General features: G+C 35.8%; 1 protein-coding gene across 3 annotated transcripts; it reads right to left on the bottom strand.

Annotated features, from left to right (window-relative positions):
* Positions 1–12,208: 12,208 nt before the first annotated feature.
* LOC128869137 (protein dimmed) lies at positions 12,209–27,014 on the bottom strand. 3 transcript variants are annotated; one of them, XM_054111630.1, is made up of 5 exons: positions 26,793–27,014; positions 19,519–19,697; positions 19,168–19,441; positions 18,626–18,837; positions 12,209–12,577 (listed from the first exon to the last, which is right to left on the bottom strand). In XM_054111630.1, exons 1-5 carry the CDS (start codon positions 26,837–26,839, stop codon positions 12,453–12,455), a joined length of 837 nt encoding a protein of 278 aa, XP_053967605.1. In that variant the 5' UTR covers positions 26,840–27,014; the 3' UTR covers positions 12,209–12,452. The 3 variants fall into 3 exon arrangements, with proteins under 3 accessions (XP_053967605.1, XP_053967612.1, XP_053967615.1); XM_054111637.1 differs by having other exon boundaries at positions 19,180–19,441; XM_054111640.1 differs by having other exon boundaries at positions 19,195–19,441.
* Between the last annotated feature and the right edge of the window lie 522 nt (positions 27,015–27,536).

The following is a 27,536-nucleotide window of genomic DNA, read 5'->3' as shown; positions in this document are numbered from 1 at the left end:
GTCTATGAGAGTAGGTCGAATGAATTGGATTTCAGTTAACTGAGGCATATTCCCACTTTTTACCGAACTAACGCTTTAAAAGGAGTTTAGCTGTTAAAGTATCTTGCATTGCGACGTAGAACAGATATGTTGGCCCAGCCGTGGCATTGAGCCCGGCATCCATATGCTATCACAGCTCTCTTTCAAATACTGGCTTATCTAAGCAAACAGCCTTAGAAATTTTCTAAAAACACATTTTTTTTATTACTTTGGAATGACAATCCTTGACCGATTACAAATTCGTGCCAAGTTAAGTAAAAAACTCTGTTAATAGAATTTTGGTAATTTCAAATGTTTATACAAATATTTCGAACAAACAGTTTAATACGTGATTTGATGTTTAGTTTATATAGATTATTTAGAAATATTTAATTTCAAAAAAAAAAGCCGTTATAATAAAATCTCCCTATATATGTACAATAAGTATACAAGTATGGATCACGTCACGCATTTTCTTCCATACAAAATAAGGGTTCACCATAAATAGTTAACACCGTCAGCTAAAAAAAATCTAGAAATAAACGGTATTTTGTAGTCACTTGCAACTTGCACTTTGTTATACCGAAATTGAATGGACTATAAAACTGCATGCCAAAAATTATTCCAAAAATTCTGATTAAAAGTTTTAGATTTTGGTGAAAATTTGGAGAATTTTCATAATTTTTACATAAAATTTGAAAAAACAATTCTTATGGTTTTTATGGTGCAATGAGTTCAGCTTTTGTCAATAATTTATGTATACAAAATAATTAAAATTAGAAGAACCAAAACTGGTCAAAATGTCGCACCTTTTTTATTGTCCATGAGTGTACATCCAATTAAAATAGTTTGATGCTTAATGCTTGATTGGAGATGTGAATGACTTTGAATAAAAAAATTTTGATTTTTTGTTTTATTTTTGCTATAAAAATCGCTTTTACTAAAGTTTACTTCTGCGATTTCGTCCATTTTAAAGTTTTATGAAGGTTTTTTAAAATGCATACTAATATTTACTTTTATTACATTAATTAATAAATTAACAGTTACTTAATTTGAATTTAATAATTAATTTTATTAATTTAATTATTAAAAATTATTAATTTTCATAAATTTGAAAAAGTTATATGGGTTTTTTTGTATAATGCAAAAAATGTGCCGTTATTCGTGAACGTAAGAAATAAATAAATTTATTATTGTTTTTATTTCTTTTTAAATAAAAAAAATATAATAAAAAACAATTTGTTGAAGTGACGAGTTAACCTGAAGATAACTTTTAATCTAACGTTAATTCTTCCCCAGATGTTTGAGTTTATCTGCAGTTGGATAAATTTCGATTTCACATGCACTTTCCAATAAACAAAAAAATAAGCAGCTGATTTTTCTAATAAAAAGTGGCATCTTTGTGCTTGAACTCGTCGCAGCCACTAAAAAGCTGAGTAGTAAACAAAAAGCCAAGAAACCAAAGCTAAATAGTAAAGTGACTGAAAAAAGCGAACAACTATTATTTCTTAATATTGATATTGAACAATTTTCAACGCCGCTTGCTGAGAAAACAGAAATAAAAAAATACAAGAACAAAAAAAATAATTAAAATAAAAAATTAAAAACGAAATAAAATAAAAAAACGTAATAGAATTTATGCCGCATCAGCACTAAAATTTAGAAGAAATTCCAATGCTTTCAATTACGATTAAAAACATGGTGCTTCAAAATTTAATTAGCCGAATTTTCGCTCTGCCAACTAGAGTTTTTGTTTTTTTGTCGGGACAGACTAGCAAGTTCAGCCACTATTAAATCCATTGTACTGCAATCGGATTCCCTTTTTAATTTTCTTTACTTTTCTTTCTACTCGAGTTTTATTCACGTTTATTGCGCTGTAAACTTGAAGTTAATGCGTTATTGTGAAATTGAAACTTGATAGTTAAATGTCAAGCATCAGCTTAATCGCCACAGTAAAAATTACCTTAAGTGCTAAAGTTGGTAAATAAAAAAAATTAATTTCCAAGCAGTTCTTATTCGGATTATATTTATTTTATTTCAAAAGTAGTATTGCTGCAGAAAATAATATTAGTTTTTATATATTTTTATTTTTATATATATTCAAAAATTTAAAAAGTGACCTGTTAATTAATGGGAAAGAAATTTATTTCTAATACTGTTTAAACTATCATTTTTTCAAATGTAATCTGCTAATTGGCTCATACGTATTTTTTTTTAATTTTGAATCATTATTTTTTTATTTACTCACAAAAAAAATTGTGTTTTTTCTTAAATTCCGGCACATGGGCAACGCTGTCCCAAGTGGGAGAAACTCATAGGGTATGGTGAAAATTATTGTTTAAGTATCCATAGTTATAGCCTAGACAGACGGTAGCGTTAATAGGGATTTTAAATAGAGGAACAAGAAAGGCTGGATGCAAAGCTAGGTTGGACTAATTTTATAGTTATTTTGATATTTCGAAGCAGTTTGAGAAATTGCAATTTAAGATTTTTTTTTAATAAATAAGCAGCTGATACCCGTATTTTTTGCCTGCGGTCCATCTTTTACTGACTTAAGTATCCAATAAGCAAATCAGCTGTTGACTAATCCGCGTAACAACCGTCTGTCACATTGCAATTTTAATCAGAGTTAACTGCGTCGCTAATCCCGATTAACGCCGTCGTCTATCTGGAGTACAAGGATCAGTTTTTAATTTAACTAAGGTGGATGTTTAAACTCGGTTTAACGCTGCATAATTGAGCGTTGAAACTGGAAAGCATTGCATTGGTCTTGTTGCATATTTTATGGGGCTTTAAGTGCTACAACCTACAAAAAAAAATACCCAATCTCAATTGTCCTGCTTTGATTGATTATTTAATTTTTTATTTTATAAAAATGTACGCTTTAACGCATTCGACTTAGTTACAAGTTTTGAAAATTTATTTGTTTCATATTTAATTTTAATAGTTTTTGTGTTTGGAAATATAGTTCACTCTCCTACAATAACAATATAAATAAAAGTTTCAAACTTTGTATAGATAAAAAGCAAAAAATCATCAAAGTTCCATCAAAATTTCACATTTTTTTATCTAATCCTCAGAAAAATTTCGGGTATGCCGTTTTATAGCGAATTGATATGATTAAGTTAATTGATTAATTGATCAATTGATTAATTGAGTTAATTATTGATATAAGTATAAAGTGCAAATTTCAAGTGACTCGAAATTCTTGTTGATTTTTTAAAATTTTTTTCCACATCGGAAAAATTTCGTGGTTTGGTATATGGAGAAAATGCACAACACCGTCAAGAAAAAAAAAATCGCCAAGAATCAACAAGTTTTCCTAGGAACTCCTAACTTATGTTTTGTTCTACTAAAAGTTAAGGAGGGAAACCAGTTTAGACTGATCAAAAAATCGAAATTTTTGCATTGCATAAATTGTTACTATATCTACTCAAGAATATGTGGTAACAATTTTAAAAGGAAATCCGCATTATTCCCGATTCTATGAGCACTTAAGTGACCGCCCGTCGGTTCGGCACCGTAGCACGCGGTAGTTAGAACGGCGTTTTTCTCGAAACGACTTTTTTCAACTGGTGGGCACTCTAGCTCAAAAAGTTATCGACCAATCGTTATGAAATTTTTGGGGAGTGCTCTTTATTCAATTCTAATTTATATGAACCTAATTCTTGGATTATATTATCATTAAAAAATATTTTTTTAAGCAAAATAGTGTTCAAGCGCCTCAAAAACATGCAATTTTCAATATTATTTTATCAAAATTAGGTTCATATTCTTAGGAAACATGTTATGAATGAAAAAAAAAAGATTGTGGTTAATTTCAGAGAAAAATTACAACTTTAGGAATGCCCACCACCCAGATACTCGGATGTCGATCGTCCATGAACAGCACGCTCTAACGCCACTATTTCCGGCGGAGATAGCGTGCAAATATTTAGAAGTGTACTTAAAAATGTTAATAAAATACCCTCTAAGTTTTAACAATTTCTGATTATTCCTTCCTTGTTAAAAAAATTCACGAAAGACACAAAAATTTCGGCCTCCTAAACAGGTTTCCCTCCTTAATAGAGCATAAAAAATTCGCAGCCAATTTGTGTTTGTTTTTTTTTTTAGTTCTGATTAAAAATTAGTGCAATTTTTCTAATTTAAATATGGTGTTCTGTTAGAAATGCGCTATCTTTTATAAAATTAAAAAAAAAAAATAGTCAAAACTGGCAGGTTGCATGCGAGTCGAGCTATGAAGGAAAGTTCGAAGTTGTATATTTAAACAAAGAAATTTCATTTCTAAAACAAACGGTACATTTCTTAGCACAATTTGTACGAATTATTGTTATTATTTTTATTAAATAATATCGACTTCCATTCGCTCACTGCATGGAGCACATTTTTTTATATGTATTATGTAGCCTTAAGCAAAAGAAAGAAATCGATTTATGACAATGTCAATGTATTAATATTAGCCAAAAATATATTACTAAAAGCTTTTTCAACATATTTGATATGTATTATTTTGCAGCAAAATTTATTGAAATTAAGAAAACGCATATAAAAAAAAAGACAAATTTAAGTGAAACAAAAAATATTTTGCATGCATAGAAAAAAGAATTGGGCGACAAAACAAAAAAAAAAATTATAATTGAAGCAAATTAGTGGATAAAGTGTGTTTAAACAATAATAGTTTTAGCACCTGCACTTCAAAACTTAATGCAGGTAACAAATTTTATACAACATTCTACATATGTACACCCACACACACATACAAATAAAAACGCTATCAACGAGCAACTCAATGCCAAATACTATACATTTCATATACATACACTTATACATACAAAACTATTATAAAAATATGCAATTTAATAAATATAAAAAATGCGTAAATTCGTAAATACTTAGGAAGATACAAAGTCTCAATTATTAATGTAGAAAACTGCATATCAAAACAATAAAATAAATTTGTATGTATGTGTGCGTAGTCATGGAAATCGAAAACTTAATTGTATGTTTGTATGTATTTCACTTACGTTGCTAAATAAAATGTTATGGCGCCTAAAAGCTGGCCAACAAATTGTTTAACACCCCGCATTACCTCCAAAAAACATGGTATAAAAAGGAAAAAGGTGCCTTTTCGGCACGGAAGAAAATGGGAGGCAATTGGTTTTTTGCTCGACCAAATAATTTAGGCTGCTAAATGGACCGAGACTGTACCATATTGTTTCTCTACATTCTTTTCTCCCGCTCACTTAATGAAATCTAGTCGTAGTGCACCCCCACACTTGTGACCTCTCTCTTCCAATGGCGCTGGAGCAAGAGTTGTTTGCCGCAATTGGGCCAGTTTTAAAAGGATGCGAAATTCGAACATACTAGAATGCTGGCCGTTATATGATGGATCTATTGCCAGAATTGTTGGATAGCAATTACCTGGCAGACGGTAGATTTACCAAATTTAAGGCCACACTGTTAATGCCCAATAGGCTAATTTCTGATGGGTGTATGTTCTTCACACACATTGTTCGATAGAGCCTAATATGAGTAGGGCTCAATAAGTCCCCGTGTTAGAAATGAAGACACCATTTTAAATTTTTATTTTTCAAAATAGCCCCCTTTTAGAAAGATACACTTCTCCGAAACCATCAAAAAAAAAAAGGATTTGTCGAACTCTCCAAAATACGCTTCTGTCTCGGCGATGACTTCCTCGTTTCGACTACATTTTTTTCCGCCGAACCATTTCTTCATGTTGGGGAACAAGAAAAAGTCGGAGGGTGCCAGATCAGGAGAATACGGGGGATGCGGCAGCAATTCGTAACGCAATTCAAGCAGTTTGGCGGAGACATGAACGTACTGGCGTTGTTTTTTCGCCAAATGCGGCCGTGTCTCCTTAAATTTTTTGTGAAAGCGGTCCAATAACTCATCAGTATAGGCAGGCTTTTTTAATCTTTTCATTGGCGGGATTTTTAAGTGGCGGGTCCCAACCAGCTATCCTGGAATGCTTCGCTTTCTCACGTTAGCTCACTCCCGAACGGGTGTTCGGAAGCTACCCGAAGGATACGTGGGCTAATCCCGGACGTTGTGAGCTGCTTGAACCATATGCAGAAGAATCGCCCTGGCCACCCCCAAGTGAATGGCGATCAGTAACTTTCCCCATCCTGGAACCATCCTCGATGTGAACGACAACAAAACGAAGTAGCTCCTGCCTTCAAACAAACAGTCGGCGCATTCGCGTATCGGCATCCACGTCACTGTTGACAGTTATAATTTCGAGGTTGTAAAAGACTTCGTGTATTTAGGAACCAGTATTAACACCGATAACAATGTCAGCCTTGAAATCCAACGTAGAATCTCTCTTGCCAACAAGTACTACTTTGGGCTAAGCAGGCAACTGAGCAGTAAAGTCCTCTCTCGACGAACAAAACTAACACTCTACAAGGCTCTCATCATGCCCTTCCTAACGAATGGCACAGAAGCTTGGACGATGACAACATCCGATGAAGCGACGCTTGGAGTGTTTGAGAGGAAGATTCTGTGCAAGATTTTTGGACCTTTGCACGTTGGCAGCGGCGAATATCGCAGACGATGGAACGAATATAGCGCAGCGAATAAAGATTTAGTGGCTACGCTGGCTGGGCATGTCGTCGAAATGGACACAAGCGATCCGGCTCTGAAAGTATTTAATGCGGTACCAGATGGTGATAGCAGAGGAAGAGGAAGGCCTCCTCTGCGTTGGAAAGATCAGGTAGAGAAGGACTTGGTTTCACTCGGTGTGTCCAACTGGGGCGGAAAGCACGAGAAAGAAACGACTGGCGCGCTTTGTTAAACTCGGCCAAAATCGCGTAAGCGGTTATAGCACCAATTAAGAAGAAGAAGGTCCAATAACTCAATGTAGTTCTAAAAAATCCATAAGGATGACGCCGTTCGCATCCCAAAAAATCGTCGCCATGACCTCTCCGGCCAATGGGACTATTTTCGCCTTCTTTGGAGCTGATTCACCGAGAGAAATCCATTGTTTTGATTTTTGCTTAGTTTCTGTTGAGTAATGATAAATCCAGGATTCATCAACGGTGACAGCTCGATCCAAACATTTTTTCGGATCTCGGGTAAATTGCTCCAAGCACTCCTTCGAAGTTACCAGCCGCATCCGCTTGTTGTCCACTATGACTCATCGCCAATTTATCATGTAAAATATTAATTGTTGTTCCGGTCGACACACATATGGCCTCTGTTACTTCGCGCACTTTCGTTCGTCGATCAGCGAGAATCATGTTGTTGACTTTTTGAAAGATTTCCTGGTGTGCCAGGCATCCTGTTTGCTACTCATAAAAACGGATGTTCGCCCACGCTTAAATTCGTTGAACCAATATCTAACTGTGGTCTCAGATGGCGAAGCGTCCCCATAGACAGCATCTTTTGCTTTTATCTCCTCGCATTACTGAACGATACTGCTCTTTTTCCATCTTAGCGAAAATCACGAAACACGTCTTACTCGAATAGCTGCTAAATCCAAACTAACCTATCAATCAGTCTGAAATTTGTTTTGCCGTCGTTTGATAGATGGCAGCACGCGATGCTAATACCAACTTCCCTCAGGAACGCCCTCTGTCATCAAATACGTACATCATTGAACCGCCCTCATATTATATTACATATAACAGGAATACCAATTTCACTATAGTTGCACTAGATGATGCTTGACTTTTATAGTTATATTGCCGTCGTATTTAAAGAACTCGTCAGGCAATCGATTCTCTCTGTCCGGCTGGTTGTTCTTTAATAGTGTAATTTTTATTCGTTCGAGTAAGATACTGGCTAATTAATTTTGCGCTCAACTAATACAGGCTTTGAATCTTAAGCTTCTTTGTAGATTTCACTACCTACAGCATTGAACAGAACGGAATTTCACCTCTACAATTCAAGCATATTCTAAGCCTCATTTAAGTACACTTCGCAAAATCCAACTAAATGCACCTGGTTTTCCCTTAAGAACTTCTAGAACACAAATATTTTTTTTACATTGTGTAGAAATACAATGAAAAATGAAAAATACAAATTTACAATATTATTCTTCTTCATTTCATTAAAAATTCATACTTAAATGCGAAATTCGATCTTTGTGTCATTAACACTGCTTCTTAAACAAAAAGTAATGATTCGAAAAGCGCATGACAAATGTGTTGAATATAAAAATAATAGTGACTCCAATCTTCAAATTTTCTTTATCACGTCATTGCCGATTTGGCATCGAAACAACGACATTTTGAAACTCCTGAAATGGAATTCGAGGTCATTCTTTCACAACGACGTGACGTAGCCCTTATAAGATCTGAGACTTACGTTCTCCAGTGTATACTCGGCAAGAAAGACTGCCCCACATGTTTTCCTGTGGATTTAAGCCCTGGGATTGTAAAGGCCCCTATAATACTTGTGCATCTGCTTCTTCAAAAGCTAACTTTGGTTGGCGCGTAACGCAAATATGGCAGTGTTATCTTACTGACATATGACATTAGGTTGTTCATAAAGTTAACTAACCTTGTCGAACAGATTTACGTAGTGATCCGAGTAACTACAATACATACAAAAAGTTTAAAATGGGTATTCTAATATGGTAACTTAAACCAACGAAAATCATTAGAGAACCACCTCCACAGTTTTATAGAGCTTGATTATTTTTTTGTCCGAAATTATCATATTTCTCCGCTCAACAGGTCCTCGACACATGTCCTTTTGCTAATTGTAGTCTGGCACGTTTGTGTGGCTTCATCCACGTTGGTTTAGGTTGAATGATAGGTTACAGGAAGTGTGTATAAAAAACAGCTATAGTGTATAAAAAAAACAAAATTGTGAGATAAGCTTCGGCTGCCACGACATCGGGGAAGCGGCAGCAGTATTTGGCTCGCTCATTTCACACTTATTCACACACTCGTCCAATCAGTCGGTGTTCAGTCTCAACGAGGTATTATGATTGGGGATTGTGTTGATTTCTTTTCGTTTATCACCAACACAATCTCAGGTTTTTCGTAAACGAACCGTTGTAATGACTTTCGGCTACGTCAGCCAATCAGCTGATTCTTTTAAATTCGTTGAGAGTCGTTTACCGGTATGATCTTGGCCAAACCTTTAAAGAAATGTTCATCATGGGCTTTGACTTAATTTGTTTCCAAATTAATCCATTTCCATTGGCTGAGATTCAATTACAATTTACGGTCCTTTTTTAGGGGGAACTCGAAATAATAAATAGTGAATGCTTAACACCAGAATATCTTTTGGTTATTCTTGTTTGACCCGTTTGTGTTATACTACGTCGGGTGATAGTGTTTTTCTTTTTGCCATGATGACCTTTTGTAAGAGTTTAGGAATAAGAATTTAATGCATTAACAGATAAATAAAAGTAAAACTTTGAAATTGTGCGTAAATTTCAGTGATTTCATGCGCAACTTACTTATTTGAAGGCATAGAAACGACTGTCTTTGATTGAATTCCGAACGAAAAATTTAAAAATCTCGTGATCAAATCATAGAAAAATAATTCAAACGTAAAACTTCGAAAGCAAAAATGAGGCACCGTTATAATTAAAACAAATCCTAATAGCATAAATGACAGCGCCTTTAATTGAGTTTCGCGGAGTTTGAGCTCTGGTTACACTGGTTCACAAATAATGAATTTTTTACTCAAGTACACGACCACTCAATTCGTAAGTAAAATCGGTCGCTGAGTCGGAAAAGGCAATACGTTTTTTCTGTCATGTTTCGGTTAAAAAAAATAATAATAGATCATAAATATTTATAATAACTGGAGAATTCGTTAACCGATCAAAACAAGTACAAAATTAAAGATACTTAATTTGGTGCCTTTCCTTCCTGTTTTAGCTGTGATTAAAAGGAAACGTTTTCAGAATATTTAAGTTGAAAAAACATTTTTTTTGCCCCAAGTGATTTATATTGTTGGAAATCTATAAGAAAATGATTTTCGGAATTTTTGTTACCCATTTTCTAAACCAAAAATATCTAAAAAAAATTTAAGATGTCAATGAAAAAATCCTCGAAAAGATATACAAGTAGTTTTCATTTTTGAATTGACCAAACTTAAGTAAAATTTAGCAAGTGGATAACACAGAATCGATTTTTGTGTACTCGCTTCATTAGTTGGTTTCCCTAGTAACGAATTACTGAGGATAATAAAGTTTAAATATAAATCTGCACATTAATAACATCTCAACAAAAATGTTTCAAGGACAGAAATAATGAGTTGTAAACTAATGGTACCAGATCATCGTTCTTATGCTTGCACGAATTTAAGGTACTTGACCACCTTATAAGTTTCAAAAAATTAAATTTTTTTTTTTTACATTTTTTCAATCCTTATACTTTTAAAAATCATCACCTGAAACTGTTTTTTTAAATTCGAATTCTAACAAAGTGAAATCAGTGAAAATGTGCAGGCGCATCCTGCACTCATTACTTGCTGACTCAGCGGAAAGAAAATAGCAAGTTTTAACTTTAAACGCGTTTTTCCAGAAATTACTTTTTTTCGAATGGCGGACACTTTATCTCCGAAACTGCTTAGCCGATTTTAATGATTTTGGTCTTGTTTTATTTGTTAAGATGTTTTGTATGCCAATTTACCACATTTTGCAAAAAAAAGTTAATAAAGTATTGCTTTTTAAGCATAACATTGTGAAAAACAGGGGTGTTTTCTTAACTTTTTTTCAAACATCCGCCATTTTTTTATTATTTTTTTTTTTTGTCAGTTTGTGGTAAATTCTCACGCAAGGAACCTTCCTTTTGAAAATTTTGTTTCTCTCTTTTGTTTTAGAATTACCATTTCTAAGATTAACTGTCCGCCGCAAGACATGATTTTCTTCAGGCCTCGACTTTGGCGCCTCCTGGATATATGTTAAAAAAAGAAATTTTAATAAATCAATTTTTTTTTGTATTATATAAGCTCTAAATAAAAATTTAAAAAAAAATTTATTTTAATATATTATACAGAACATGAAAAAAAAATTATTGAATATGTTGTACTTTTTAGCTTTCCAAGGTGGTCAAGTACCTTAACTCAATCTTCAATTTTATGTACATATGAATCACTAATAGTTATTCTGGTAAGATTTTCGAGTAGGTACTTTTTCTGTCCGCTATTCGCATTCATCTATTTCCGACTATCCTGTTTTCGATTTTCAAGGAAAACTCATTTGTCAAACGTGAAACTCGTTTATCAACTTTTTTCACTAGAGCAAACAAAATGCGACAGAAATGGTGGACCAATAGCGTTTGCGGACCCTGTGTACAACTCAAGTCATTAAATCGAAGTTAGATTCTCCAATAAGATGCACATCGAGGTCACTGGAGCCATGCCTTCCTCCAATCATAACACACTGTGGAGGGAATTCAGAAGTGTGGCCAACATTAGGCCGTTAACCGACTCTCAGCGAGTCTGAGCAACGACCGATTGGATGAGTGTGTCAATTCGTGTGAAATGAGAGGGCAGAATTCTACTGCTGAGTCCTCGATGATGTGGTAGCCGAAGCTATTCTAACAATTTTGTTTTTCACCATAGTTGATGGCTAAACCTGGGAATTAATCATCCTTGGGTCTACCCTTTTTTTGATTTTCAGAGAAAAACTAGTTTATCAAATCTTTTCACGAGAGCAAATAAAGCGCGACGAAGATGGCGGCCATATTCGAGTCTTGTATACAACTCAGATCATTGTATCGAGGTTAGGTTCTCAGATAGTATGCACGTTGAAGGCATTAGAGGCATTATAACAGGTACTTTTTGGTCTCTAGCTTTTCTTACCGAAGACAGTTACAGGAGCAGTATCCATACATACATTGTCTCAGTCACGAGCGGAGCCGATATGTTTATATATTCATACTTAAAAAAATCCTACAAAATGCTAAATGGACGCATTATTTAATTAATTAAATTAAAAAATACACATTTTATTGAAATAATTGAGCCATTATATATGTAGTATCAATAAAAGTGTGACGCATGCAGTCTGCACCGGTTTAGGCCGAGCCTGTCGTTTGACATTTTCCTATAAATAGAGAAATGCTTTCAAATAAGGAATATTTGAAATAAAGAACCTTTCTCCACAGCAAGTGTGCATTTGAGATTTTCAGATCTTTTTAAAATATTTAATTTATGTATGTATTTTTATAATAAATTTATTTATATAATTAAGTGTGCTGCTGAGCTGAAAAGTAGTAAGAGAAAAAAAAGAGTGCCGAACAAATAAATGCTTGTTATATTTGAAAATAAAATTTAAATTTATGTTGTTTAATTAATTTACTTTTCACTTATATAATATTTAGCTTAAAATATCAAAAACCAAAAAAAAAGGAAGACAATTGGACTAAATTAGTATCACAATGAAATTATAAAATATGCCTAAATGCTCTTAGAGAGCAATTTTTTTTTAGGCTTCAATTGTTTATTTATGGTCCACAGTGGGCGCCACACATTGGTTCGGAAGATAATGCCAATGTGGTGAGCAATGTACGACGGCCTGGATGTACGCCTAGATTTTCCCAGTTGATCCAAGAAAGACGTGCTGTGAGATCTGGAAATGAAATGAGTTATTAATGGATTAAAGAACGAAGAAAATTTTATGAATTGGTTATTGCTTTAAAAAAATGTTTAACAGTAAGAAGCTCCCTTGCAACATGTTTCTAAAAATAGGATTATATGTTTAAAAATATGAAAATATGTTCAATCAATCTTAAAGGTCAGTCAAAAAATTAAATTAAATTAAATTGCCTTTCAAAAGACGCGCCCAGATACTGTGATTTGTAAAATTATGATGTAAAAAATTAGATTTTTTTAGGTTTCACTATTTTATTTCATACGTGAAAAATGGCATCATTTAAATATCCACCATAAGCACGTCTACTGGTAAAATCTGCCAAACAGTCGATTCATGAATGCCGAATTGTTGAGAATGTCGAGATATAAATATCGATAGGTTGTTCAGCAACATTTTGCGATGGAGCAGCAATATTCTCAACAGAGCATCCAGTTTTCATTCTGCCAGTCCTTGTGCTATACTCGACAGAACCACTTTCTTGAAATTTTTTTAACTTTGAATTGTCGACTCATTCGGATGATTATTTCCATAAAAAAATGCAAATTATGCGCTTAGTTGTTAGTTAAAGATCGACCATTTTCATAATAAGTTTCGAAAATCTTAACGCTTTGTTCTAGATAGTAAGTATCCATGGTTAAAATTGCAAATTTGTCTACTGGGCAAATGTCAAAGATGGAATAAAAAGGTACCGTTTAGGAATTATTCACTACTGACATGTAGACGTATATTTTGAAAGACCCTTTTAAAAGTGGTTTATATATATATATATATAATTGGTGCGTACACCCTTTTTGGGTGTTTTGCCGAGCTCCTCCTCGTATTTGTAGTGTGCGTCTTGATGTTGTTCACAAATGGAGGGGCCTACAGTTTCAAGCCGACTCCGAACGGTAGATATTTTTATGAGGAGCTTTTTCATGGCAGAAATACACTCGGAGGTTTGCCATTGCCTGCCGAGGGGCGACCGCTATTAGAAAAATGTTTTTCTTCATTTTGGTGTTTTCACCGAGATTCGAACCTACGTTCTCTCTGTGAATTCCGTATGGTAGTCGCGCACCAACCCATTCGGCTACGGCGGCCGTGGTTTTTACTATCGTTTAATTTAGTTTTTATTGTAGGTAGTTAGTTGGCTGGCAAATTGGAAAAAGGATCAAGGCGAATGGGTCTGGTGGTGAACGAGGACAAACTAAGTAACTTCTGTCATCAAACAAAAAGTCGGCGCACTTGCCTTTCTGCACCCATGTCATTGTAGACAGTTATGATTTCGAGGTTGTAAGAAACTTCGTTTATTTAGGAACCAGCATTAACACCGATAACAATGTCAGCCTTGAAATTCAACGGAGAATCTGTCTTCTAAGTAGGTCTCTCTGGACTAAGTAGGCAATTGAGTAGAAAAGTCCTCTCTCGACCGAACAAAATCCACACATTATTAGGCTCTCATCATTACCGTTCTATCGTATGACACAGAAGCTTGGACGATGACAATATTCGATAAGGGGTTCCTTGGAGTGTTTGAAAAGAAAGAGAAAGATTCTGCAGAATATTTTTGGACCTTTGTACGTTGGTGACGGCGAGTATCGTGGAAGTAGTGGAACAACGAGCTGTATGAGCTTTGCGAAGACATAGACATAGTGCAGTGAATAAAGATCCAGCAGCTTCGTTGGCTGGGCCATGTCGTCAGAATGGAAACAAACGCTCCGGCACTGAAAGTATTCGATGCGTTACCAGCTGGTGGTTGTAGATGAAGAGGAAGGCCTCCTCTGCGTTGGAAAGATCAGGTGGAGAAGGAGTTGGCTTTACTTGGTGTGTCCAACTGGCGCCGGTTAGCACGAGAAAGAAACGACTGGCGCAAACAAACCCAAAATGGATGAATGATGATTCACAAAAATGGTACACTGATGGATTAAAAACACCTTATGGTGTAGGAGCAGGAGTAGTGGGGCCCAGAATACACAAATCATTCACTCTCACCAGGGACACCACCATCTTCCAAGCGGAACTACACGCAATAATGGAAACAGCAAACATCATGCAACGTAGAAACCACAAGAGAGTAAAGATCACCTACAACTTAAAAACCCTCTTAGAATGCCACAAGGCACTCAATAACCTGACATCCAAAAACAATGTCTCCTTAATTCGGGTACCGGGACATGAGGGATATGACGGCAACGAAAAGGCACACTTTCAAGCCAAAAAAGGGGCAGATGTAAACTTCATCGGACCTAGTCCCATGTTCGGATTCAACAAAAACAGCCTAAAACAAAAAGTAAAATACTGGGCCAAAACTATAATAAATCAGCATTGGAACAACGTAGAGGGTCTTAGACACTCCAAAAAGTTCCTAAGTTTCAACGCTAAAAGACCTAACATGGCCCTCACGTTAAACAAAAACAGCATTCGCACTCTCACAGGCGCCCTCACGGGTAACTTCACCTGCAACAAACACTTACACAAATTAGGCATAACTAACACCAGCACCTGCAGATTTTGCTGCGAAGATGAGGAGTCTATAGAACATCTCATTATCGAATGTCCGGGGTTAACGCATAGAAGGAAAAGGTTTTTAAACAAGTTCATGCTTACAGATGAAGACCTTCAATCACTCCCTCAGAAGGAGCTGGTACAATTCATAAGCATACTTAACAGTCAATAGACAGCATAGGGTGCACAATAGATCAATATGGTCGCAGTGCTAAAGGGCCATACCTTAACCCTTTACAACCATTAACCATTAAAATATATGCTTACGGTCCGACTTGGTTCATATACATATGTGAAAAGTAGTGTTTGACCCAAAATTGTTCAGGTTGGTTAGTAATGCTACAATCGAGGCAATCGAATAGAACATCTCAGAACATAATTTAACTCGTACTATTAGCTTACACGACTTTGGAGTTAGAGTTAGTGATATTCGTCTTGGAAGCAACTATTACAAGTAATTAAAATTTAAATTTTTTGCATTGGAATAGAAAAGCAACCATATACATATGTAATTCTAAAAGTACTTAACGAATGGAGGAGTTTTCTAGAACAAAGTTTTAGTCTACCTGGTCACAGTTTATATCTTACAGTGGGTCAAAACTTCCCGATTTGGGTCCACGTATTTTTATATTACGTGCAAAAAGTATTACTGGTCGATTTCTGATGTTAATATTATCAATGTTTCATATTAGAATTTTGGAAGGCAATTTTTTGTGTAATATTTTAACCCCGCAACTTCACTTTTTATGGGTAAATTTCACTTTTTTTAAGTCGCAAAAGTTCTATACATAGAATATTCCACGACTGCGTTCGATTTCAAAATATTTGCCAGGCAATTAATCGCGCGAGTTACCGAAGACAAAAATGGCGTCAAACAAATTGCTAAAAGTTGAACACCAAGTGAGCTGTTTTGGGTTTGGTATGTTTAAAAGATCTCTTCTGTGGGTGGAAAGATTATGTTATGTCCGGTCTATTTCCGTATAAACAAGTGAGTCTGAAAAAATAGCGCACTCGAAGGTTTGCTATTGCTTGCCGACGAGGACCGCTATTCAAAAAGCAAAACACCTGATCGGATACAGTGTGCGCAAAATTGAAATATTGGCGAGTTTTTTAAAATTCATCGTATTAACTTGACACTCGTTACTCATGGGTTGTGGGCTTGCTGAATATGAATTTGAAATAAATTTTTCGAAACTAAAAATGGTGGACTTATTTTTTATTGTAAAGCTCATATCATTCACTTAAGACTCGAGGTTTTTGGAGGAAAATAGACAAGAAATCGTAATTTTTGTTTAACAGATTTGAACCGAAATTTTTGAAAATTTCCTTAACATTTTTTTAATTTACTTATTTAAAGTAAAAAATATTTAACAAAAGACTACTTAAATAATCTTTAATGAATTTTAATGTAGAATGCTTTTGAAAGAGAGTCTTGAGGAAGCAAATAAGTTTTCATAAATCCCCGAGTAATGAGTTTCAGGTTAATCAGTTGAGTTTTAAAAAAAGTTTGTCCGCCGTATTGGATCCGATATTTTTTTTTTTCAATTTTGAGTGCACAGTATTCAAAAAGCATTTTTTCAAAGGTAACCTTCCACCGATAAACAAATTTTGTAGTTATAACCTGTTTTAGGCAGCGGAATGGCAGACTTCATAAGGAACAATCCATGCGTATGTCTTAATTCGAATACTACATTTTGCATATGAGAAAGGCAAACATACGAATTGCGCCTTGAAATATTACTGTATTTTTTCAATAACATCTTAACATCTTATGTTGACGGCTTTTTTGTCTTCACTAAGGTCAGTGAAATTTTCTGAAATTTTTCTGCAAAACATTTCAGTCTTAAATTGTCTCAAAAGGTACTTGTAATTCTAGACTTTTCTTAAAAAAAGAAGTCAAAATTGAGAATGGAATGTCAGAGAGTACAAATGATCGACAAAAAGAATCCTCGTGAAATTGTACTACAATATAAAACTATAATATAAAAAATTTCTATGAAAAATCGATTTATAAAATTTTGTTTACTTAATATAAAATCTGAATAAAAAAAAAAAATTGGAGACTTTGATGACTGTAAACAAAAAGTGAGACCGGCAGACCTATACCTCTTTCTATCCCAAAAATATTGTAGGACAGTCTTAATAATGGGGAATAAGAGGGGTCATGGATCAGTTTCTTGTTTGGCTGACGTTTGCGATGACAAAGTCTAAGACTCCTCAACAGGATAAGAAGCTCGCCCAAATACCGTAAACTACGCAGGACGGATACAGAAAATTATGCGGACACGTTTTGCTCTTTTTCAGATAAGACATGGAGGACTACAACTTAACTCAAGGAGCGAAGAGACGCCGATTTAAAAATCTCCAATTTTCTTAGGGGCGCCCGTTCATTCACTCATAAGATTCTCTGTGAATTGGAAGCATCAGCCGGCGACTCAAAATATTTTGCAAAACGCAAAAAAACAGAAGGAAAGTTCTGAGACTGTCCGATCTGTAGAATTTATTCAATAGGCGCAAGCAATCATTGACGAGGACCTTTCAAAATCGATGAGATCCCTTGGAGGCAGCTTAATGTTTCTAAAGGTCTTATCTGTTCAGTTGCCCATGAAGATCTCGGGTATAAATGCTACGTTATGCGCAGAAGACAGTTTATGTTAGAGCAAATACAATAGCAGCGGGTTAACCGATGAAAACGCCTTTAAACAAAATTAAACATCCTGAGGCGAATGAGATGTTATGGTTTTTTTCTGACGAAAACGAAGGTTGACCAAGACCAAAGGACCAAACGCAGAAATTACCACAATGGCAGATGGCTATGTGTCAATCCTACAGAGGTTCTGTTGTCATGCACTCGAAGTTTCTAGCCACTATTATAGTTTTAGGTTGTGTGAGCAACAAAGGTCATGCCGTGCCACAACACTTCTTTACTAAAGGATTTCGAGTGAATTCTGTTGTATGTATCGAAATCCTGGGGACGGTAGTGAAATTCTGGATAGTGCTCGCGGTGACAGTCCATACCTTCAGTAAAACACTGCTGTTTCACACAAAGCGATGGCGACACAAGATTAGATGGCTGAAAATATCCATGACCACATAACATGGCCGCCTAACTTGCCAGAACTTTATCACCTGGATAACCACGTATGGAGTGCAGTTGAGCGTGAAACCAATAAGCATCCTCATGACACCATTTCTTTTTTGAAAGCTGCAATTAAAACCGTTATGATCAATATCAATAAGGAGCATTAGATTTGGGCATGCAATTGTTTCCGGATCCCAGCTAATGGAAATTTTATTGTAATAAGTTAATGTTGTGTAAAAGTCTCCTGAAGTTTCATTAAATTTTGTTCAAAATAAAAGCTAACTAGTTTTACTCTCAAGTTGTCTTTAAATACCCTACGTGCACTGTACTCGTCTACGTTCAAATGGCTAAACAAAAAATTTCGATAACCTCATCTTTAACTTTTTAGAGTGTTGCAAGGCTTGGCGAATTGAAGCTAGTTAAAAAAAGTAATAAAAAAAGAACATTTTCTTCTCACTCACCACTTGTATTCCAATTGGCGCGATCTGCCTTAATCTCGCCACGCAAACACTTTTCCACATAGGTCAGCGGGTCGTAGTCGGTCTGCAGGACTTCGCGCAGTAGTGAAATATAAGCAATGGCCAAACGCAGAGTATCAATTTTACTTAAACGTTTCTCATATGGAAATGTGGGCACGTGGACGCGCAGCTCATCGAAAGCTGAATTGATGCTACTGTTGAATTCGAACCACAGACGAACGAAATTTTAAACATTCAGAGCGGCAAGCAAGAAAAACAAAGAATAGAAAAAATAAATGTTTGTAATTTAGTAAAAACAAAACAAATTTAAAAAATTAGCTTAAAAAGTATACTTAGTAATAAATTGGAAATTTAATTTGTATTAAAAACTAGTCTTTGTTAAGATGAGCTCGCTTGTTAACGATGCTTCGTTAGTCGCTTAAGTATCATACTTATGTATGTAGGTGTGTGTGTAGATATGTAGGTGATAGTGTGCCTTTGCATTACTGTGTAATAAGAAAAGTTCTGTAGAAAAGAAAATAGACCATTTAGTGTACCCAGTTGGTGCCGACCTCTGGATGCGTTTCCTCTCGCGCACATTTGCCTGTTGGCGTTGCAATTTGTAAGGTGTTGTGGCCGCGGCAGCAGCAGCAGCCGCTGCGGCTGCATTTGCTGCTACGGCATTACCATAGCCTACGCTGCTGCTGCTCGCACTGGGACTATTACAGAGCATGGACGCATTGCCGCCGGCACCACCACAGCCGGTGGAAGAGCTAGCCGAAGCAAGTGACATGCCCGTTGACGAGTCCAGTAGGTTTTCTGCAAAAAAAAGCGAAATAAAAGCCACATTGAAAGATAATTATTTGCTATTATAAGAGATATCGATTAAGCTATACCCGTATGATGTAAATATTGTTGTTGCATCTGACGCAAATTGCTTGTACTCATCCGTAGATTACCGCCGCCACCGCTGATGCCACCTGCTGCGCCGGTCACGTGATGCGGTGCACCGGCATAAACGCACGACGGCAAATCGTTGATCATGTCATCGTCGAAATTATGAAATGAAAGGTGGCTGTAAGAGGAGGAAGGGGAATTGGTTGTGAATACGGTTATACAGATGCGTATGTACGTGTAGATGTGTGCAGAGTACATTAGAAAATAGAATATTACATAAAATTACTTGTCAATCAAATTTCTTCAAATTACTGCATGCTGTACGTAATCGAGGGAGGTTATTGAAAATACTTTAAAGTTATTCGACTGGCCATTGCTCCCCTGAATTCTTCGAATTCCTCGATAGGGTTAGGGTTAGGTTAATTGAAATAAAATGGTAAAGTCACAGTTTAACGAAAAAAGAAGAGGGAGGATGGAATATACCAAGGAGATATTTGCGAAATAACGATTATGAACCGCGAATGGATTTATGCTGCGTGTGATTAAGAAAACCTGGCTAGTGACTATTATCCAAGCCTGATAGTTCCGCAGCCGCCGTAATCGAATGATTTGGTACTTATGGTAGTAGCCCGAGGTGACGGGTAATAATAATCGATTTTTTTTTACATTTTTCGGAAGAAAAACATCTTAGAAATTATACTATAAAAATTTCAGACAGAAATTTTAATTATTTTTAAAGTTATAGCTAAAATAAGAGAGCGCGCCGTAGTGTGTATGAAAGCGTGTGACACGCCAGCAGCAGCTGCTCTGAAACTTCAAACGCGTTTTTCTCAAAACCATGTTTTCGAAATTTCGGGTAATCACTGACTCAAAACTATTTAACCGATTTGGCTAAAAATTTAACCCGTTATTCTAGACACACATATCTAGATCCTGGACCTTTACAACATTTAATTTTTTAAGAATAAACTATTTAATTTAAACAATTTATGAAGAAAAAAATAGATTTTGAGAACTTTTTTCACAAGTCCGCCATTTTGTTTTTGTTTTTTTATTTTTATGTATATTTTAGGTTCGGGACCTAAAATAAAGTCTACAAAATAATAATCTCCTTGAATTTTTTATTTCAGATGACTTTGGAAGGCTGTGTGTTTCCCCGAACCAACTCATATTTTTTTTAAGGACTCCACTTTGACGTCAACAATTTTAATCAAATTAATATAAGATTAATTTAAACAAATTTTTTTTATATACTTCAAAACACCAATAAAAACTTTAAAACGATCGCATTTTATTTTCTTTTTAAAAAAGATTCATGAAAAAACGTCGAAATTTCGGTCGTTACACCGGACTACTACCTTATGGGCACGAAACACCAAAATGAAGGAGGTGGCATAAAAATGTAGGTCTCTCCGTTTTTGGGAAGAGGCGTTCGCCGGAGCAACCAATAAAGGATATCCTCGTATACATACATATATAAATACTATATATATGACAGTTTCGCAGTCCAAATTAAAGGAGTAAAAGCCAAGAGTGTGAATCTGAGCATCGCGGAGCAGATAAGCTGAGAAACTGTTACCAATTCAGCATACTTTAGGGTCCGGCACTCGAAGTGTAACCAACTTCAGACAGCTCGCGCAGCTGATGCACGGGCATTATCTGTCTGTTAGTTGGCTAAATGAGAGTCCAAAGTATTTTTTACAAGCGCACGAAAGCATTTTGCCGAGACTAAACGGGAAAAAATAAAATCAGTAATGGATTTCAAATGTAATAGTGTGATTGCATTATACTTGGCCGGAAAATTACAACCAGCGATTGTTCGTGTGCTCGAGCAGCTTAAAGTAAATAAAGTTTTTTTTTATAGCACCATGAATCGTTGCAATGATACTGGTAGCATCGCGAAACGTCATGGAGGTGGTCATCAAAAGACTGCAACGTCACGTGAAATGATTGAAAAAGGGAAGAAGGGAATTGATCGAAGTCCCCGACGAAGTGCCAATCAAATGGCGAAAGAACTGAAAATATCTGACCGTAGCATCCATTGCATACTGAAAAATTATCTCAAATTCAAGCCGTACAAAATCCAAAAAGCGCATGATCTCACATCAAAATAGCAACAAGTCAGACTTGAGAGAGCGAAAGAGTTGCTTCGCTTGACCGAAAGGGGTCAATTTCCGAACATTGTGTTTTCTGACGAGAAAATTTTTCAAATTGAGCAATTCGTAAACTCCCAAAACGATAAGGTTTGTTTGACCGACCGTGCATACGCGAATTTCAGTCATCGATTGGCCACCAGGAGGCAGCACTCAGCACAGGTAATGGTTTGGGCCGCTGTAACCGCAGATAGATACTCTCCAATTGTTTTCATCGAGGCAAATGCGAAATATTATCGAGAAAGTATTCTGGCGGTTGCTTTAAAGCCGTGGGCAGACAAACGTTTCGGTGATATACCATGGACGTTTCAACAGGACTCGGTACCGTCTCACAAAGCCCGAGTGAACCAGGAATGGCTAAAAATCAACGTTCCGAACTTCAAAACGTCCACACAATGGCTCTCAAATTCACCAGACGCTAATCCGATGGATTATTCTCTTTGGGCCATTTTGGAGAGCAAAGCCCTAACTAAAAGATTCCCCAGTCTCGAGGCGCTGAAAAAAGCCATTGTCCGCGAGTGGGTCAAAATACCTGCAAGTCACATTCGGACAGCTTGCGACTCGTTTCTGAGCCATCTCATGGCCATAGTCAAGGCAAAAGGTGGTCATATCGAACAAAAGTAAATTGATTTTTTGTTTTGTATTATTTTCTCACAAATTTTACTTTGAATTGAATAAAAGTAATTTTCCAAACTAAATGTATGGCTTTTTTAATTGGTTGCACTTCGAGTGCCGGACCCTGTATCTACCGGTTATGGAACTCGGAGTTATGTTGAGCCTCGCCGCATAACCAGCTAAGACCCTCACCACCGAGTTTCAATTTTGTTAGCTGAAGAAGCTCTCTTAAACGTCTCAGATCTAATTACTTATGAATAATTATGAATTGTCCTATCCTTTGCCCCAGATTCGACTGCAGATAGTTAAAAGAAGCACTCCTTTTCTGTGCTCGGAGTAACCATCTCGAAAATGCACTGCCTAGCTGAGATACATACATACGTCTAGTCTTCTAAGATCAATTTTTAATAAACTAGATCGGATGACTTTTAAGGGCAAGCTCAGTATTTTAAACAGTTATCTTACATATACATATATGTTGTTAGGAGTATCTATGCCAACTTTGATTTAGTTATCTTTACTCTCTCCAACAATGTGAAAGCTACACTGTCATTTGTTATCTCTATCGCTCAAAACTTTGCTTAAAAAAAAGGTATTTAGGCTCGGAGCAATGCAAGGAAAAATAATATTAATAAAAATAAGACAAGGATTTGCTCGATGGGGTTAATATGTTTATGGGCATTGTAGAAGCGCTATTTTCATGTGGCCTTTTGAAAACAGGAGAAGCCTCTTTCACGGGGCTGCAGCCAAACTTTGGGGCTAGAATTATTTGAATTACATATATATATGTTCCCTATGTGCCACCTAAGAACAAGATAATGTACGGTGTGTATTTTATACGAAAATTTCTTGGACAATTATCGCAAAGTTTAATTATCGATTACATTGTGAGAAAAGAAAGAGCCACACAACACGAGAATAAAGTTTTCCATTACCTTTACCGCAAATATATATTGCAGAGACATTCTCTGCTGATGATGAAGGTGATTTGGAACCACTTTTCAAGCGGTGCAAACCATTATAAGTGATAGTGATTAAAAAATTTAAAACTATACGTCTTTTCAATAAAATGAAATGAATTTATTTTGAATACAAGTTTATTTTAAGCTTCTGTATGAATTTTTCTTAGACATTCGAAATAGTTTATTTATTATTATTATCTTCATTAGCTAAAATCGATTTCTGTCTACCCATTTGCGGTTCTCAATGCTCATTATCATTCAGCGGTCAGGCGTAGCCTTAACGCCTTCCCAACATCTCCTATCAAGTGCATTTTAGCTGAAGCTGGTCTTCCATCTATCACTAAAAGATGTCACATAACCACTCTTAAACTTATAGCCAAATATTCAAGCACCAGATATAAACTTCTTTTCAACACATTTAAAACCGCTTCTCGGCATAATCGTTATTTCAATATTTGGTCCGACATTCGTCGTTCCATCTACAACTGCAACAAACGAGGTATTTCCATACCGGCATCTTGCTCGAAAATTAGTATTCAGTGTTCCTGGAAACTCCTTCCTGCAACATTAAATGTCGACCTTCATGCTCTCTGTAAACTTAACATAAATGCGATAGTTTTTATACAACGTTTTATGGAAATAATTCATTCGCAGTCCTTAAAGGGTTGGGTAACGATTTTCACCGATGGTTCAAGTACTGATCATAGTGCAACTTTTGCTGTGGTAGAGAATGACGGAAGCCTAATATCCAATGGTTGGCTGACTCCGAATAGCTCCATTCTTTTCTGCCGAGGCAGTGGCTATCATCCATGCGTCAAAGTATGCAACAAATAATAAGGGTAAATTCCTAATATGTACAGGCAGCTTGCCAGTCTTTCTAGCGTTAAAGAATATCTTTAGTGGTAATCAGATCATTTGTTGAATCAGGAATAAATTAATAAAATATCCTAACAAAATAAAGCTTCTTTAGATACCTAGCCACATAGGAATTCCTGGATATGTAAAAGCTGATGCAGCAGCCAAAAATACATATTCCAACCCCTCCATTACTTTCGATACATTTCCTTCGAATGAGATCCTTAAAACTATCACCCTTCAATCTTCCCACTTGAGAATGGTTGGATGGTCTCAATTTAATCATCCCTACACCCTTATAAACCCTGATTGTAAAAAATCCTTATTCGCAACTTCCCTTTCCAAACACCAAATCACAACTTTCAAACGTCTGAGACTCGGTTATACTAAACTAGCACACGAACATCTTCTCCTCGGCTCTCCTTCCCGGGCTTGTCAGTTTTGTGGAGGGCATCTCTCAATCCAACATATTCTAGACCTCTGTCCAACACCAGCCCATGGTCTATGGTACCATCCACTCTATTAAGTAATATTACCTTTGACAATGTGATTAGAGTATACAATTATTTATATGAAATACACCATATTTAAAATGTACAGTTAGAAATAAGTAATTTTGTAATCATCATCAAGCACTGAAGGCCCTAGAAGCCAGTGTGCTAATTAAGTTAGACGGTTTTTCATGAGAAGCTTTTATGAGAAATACACTCAAAGGTTTGCCGCTGCTTGTCGCGATGCGTCCGCTATTATGTCCAGGGTTTCGAATTCCGACACTACCGAATGGTGGTCTCGCACCAAGCCATTCGGCTACCACATCCGAGTACGTTTGTTTATGGGCTTGTGCAACTCTACAAATGACGTATGCACGAACAAATTACAACATCCAATAGCTTAATGAACGTACTGCCAGAACACTCGTTAGAAAATTCTGAATGGTTTCTTCTCTGTAGCTAAATCTCCATAGTGGAGAGTACAACTCTTTCTGCAGCGCTTCATAGTTACGGGAGCTTCGTAAAATGTGATATACATTTAAAAAGTCTAGCGAACCTGTTCTAAGTTCCCATTCCAATTATAAATAATTGGTACGTATGCTACTTGATAGGAGTTTGCCCGTGCTTCTGCTCCCAAACGGAGTGAACGTCCCGTTGTTGTCCTACAAATGGCGGGACCTACAGTTTTAATGTCGACATAGAACGGAACATGGGTTTTATGAGAAATACACTGGTAAGCTTGCCATAGCCTGCTGAGGGGGTACAGCTATTAAATATAACAGCTTTTTCTATCAATTGCTGCTTAATCCGATTATCCTTTTATATGGTTCAATTACTTAACTGAATAAATATGTAAAGGTAAGTGAACATCGAGCATCGGCTCTTATATAGTTTCGCGGTCTACATTTTAGAAAAGCTGGAAAATGACAGTGATTGTGATCGAAATGGACGCATTTTGGTCTCGGCGATCACGTTAGCAAGTAATATTACCGCGGCTCGGGAGACACGCCCATCTTTGTAGAGGAGTCAATGAGTTTAGAGCGCGTGTCTGTTTGGTGTGAACTTAGAAGCGGCGACATTATTGATTCAGAGGCAGGCCACATAGACGTGCCAACCATTTTTTTGGCAGCAGATTTAATAATTGGATGGGAGCAAGTGGGCTCTTTATCCTGCATAAGTCTTTCAACAATAGATGGTTTGCATTGTATGTTCGATAACCCTTTTGGAGATATCAGTTTGCCTCCACGGCTCAGCGATTTGACATCTTTAGAACTTTTTTGTGGTGTTCCATTAAATATCGATGATTGAAATGATTTATGAGCTTAAACATAGTATAGTTAGTTAGCGCTATCGCTGAAATAGGGGACAAAATCAGCGGAACGGAGTTGCGAAATTGGTTTAAGGAGATGAACTACTGTAGGTCCAACTGAAGTCGTTTTTTGAATGAAGTTATATTCCATTATTTATTGGGAGGCTAGTCTTTTCACAACAACAAAAATGATTCAAAATGATTAAACTGTGTTTTTAGCTGATTTAGAAAGAAATAAGCCATTATACATCACCCGTTATAACCTGAATTAATTAGAATTTATGTTAAATTGTAGGCAATATTTGTTTTTGAAATACATTCGCGATAATATATGCATGCACATTAGGGTGCGTTGCTCTCCATATATGTAAAATAATATGGGTAATGTTTTTCAATCGCAATTATAAAATTTATTATAAGATTAACATTACTATCAGTATTAAGATTTACGAAAGCCATACCGATTTGAAAGTACTTCCAAAAAACTCATTACTTTTATTTCGTTTCTAAAATTTTTAAACATTTTTATGCCGACCTTTAAAGATTAAATTGTTATATAATATTATCAATATTTTTAGAAATTATTTTTATTTATAAAAAAGTCGATTTTCGGAGGTATTTTCAAATTTCTTCGGCTCACGTCAATCTTAACAATTTTACAGAAAATTAAATATAAAAAATGTTCCGAATAATTTTGGCGGAAGCCTTAAAACATGATACATTTTATAGCTCCGGTTTTTGGTGTATCACCCTAATGTACCCACATATATATGTATATGCGCTTATATCAATTTATACGTATGTAGATTTTCAAACATAAATTGAGTATTTTTAAAACTTTTGATTGATTCACAAATTCATATAACTGCTTGTTTTGCTCGTATTAACCTTATAGGCGGGGAGGATGAAGAATCGGGCAATTGATTTCGTGACATTTTTTGTTCAAATGACAGATATTGCTTTTCGAATTATATGTTTTTATAAGTAGTTTATTAAAATTCTTTTTTAGAATAGTTTGCACTCAAATCAAAAATCACTCTCAAATAAAATATCTCCAGTACACCGCACTGCACAACCGCACGCTAATAAGAATTTTCACAATTAAATCACATCCTGTGAGCGCGTATCCTTTTATACAACAATTGGTCCAACTGAGGTGTATACGCTTATCATTGTGGAATTCCAAGCTCTGCTCTACAATCAAAAGAAAATCTGAACAAATCTCTGCTTTTGATATGCTGAGCCTGAGGAAACCAAAAGGATATTCGCGTAGCCACCCTTAGAAATGTTTGCAATGATGGTAGATATTTCGATGTGCATAGCCTTTGCACAAGCATACATACACACATCGTCATTGCATTATAGGTAAGCTAATGGGCGGAGCTAAAACCGTTTCAATACCGGGTGCTATTGCTAGCAAATGAAATGGTTGTAAAATAGTTTGGTATGAATGAGAAATTATTTTTAATTGATTCGATTGTGGGAAATAGTGGCAAGATGTTTCCTTAACGATTTTTGTTGTTTTTGTAATATCATAAAATATTGCCCTCTTAGGGATTGCTACTAAGGCGAAAGTCCTTAGCTGGTTAAAAATACGGGTATTTCCGAAAACGTAAGGCCGCGTGTACTGAA

This window comes from Anastrepha ludens, chromosome 2, assembly GCF_028408465.1.
Source record: "Anastrepha ludens isolate Willacy chromosome 2, idAnaLude1.1, whole genome shotgun sequence".
NCBI classification, from domain to species: Eukaryota; Metazoa; Arthropoda; class Insecta; order Diptera; family Tephritidae; genus Anastrepha; species Anastrepha ludens.
This window is presented reverse-complemented; position numbering and strand designations above follow the sequence as displayed.

Bases quoted from the DNA above. Each gene is read 5' to 3' on its own strand.
- LOC128869137 (XM_054111630.1), bottom strand. From the start codon at position 26,839: ATGTCACGAAATCAATTGCCCGATTCTTCATCCTCCCCGCCTATAAG. The intron at 19,698-26,792 runs GTTAATACGAGC...CTCCTCTTACAG, and splicing joins TCATCCTCCCCGCCTATAAG to CCACCTTTCATTTCATAATT. The intron at 12,578-18,625 runs GTGAGTGAGAAG...TTTCATTTCCAG, and splicing joins CGCCAATTGGAATACAAGTG to ATCTCACAGCACGTCTTTCT.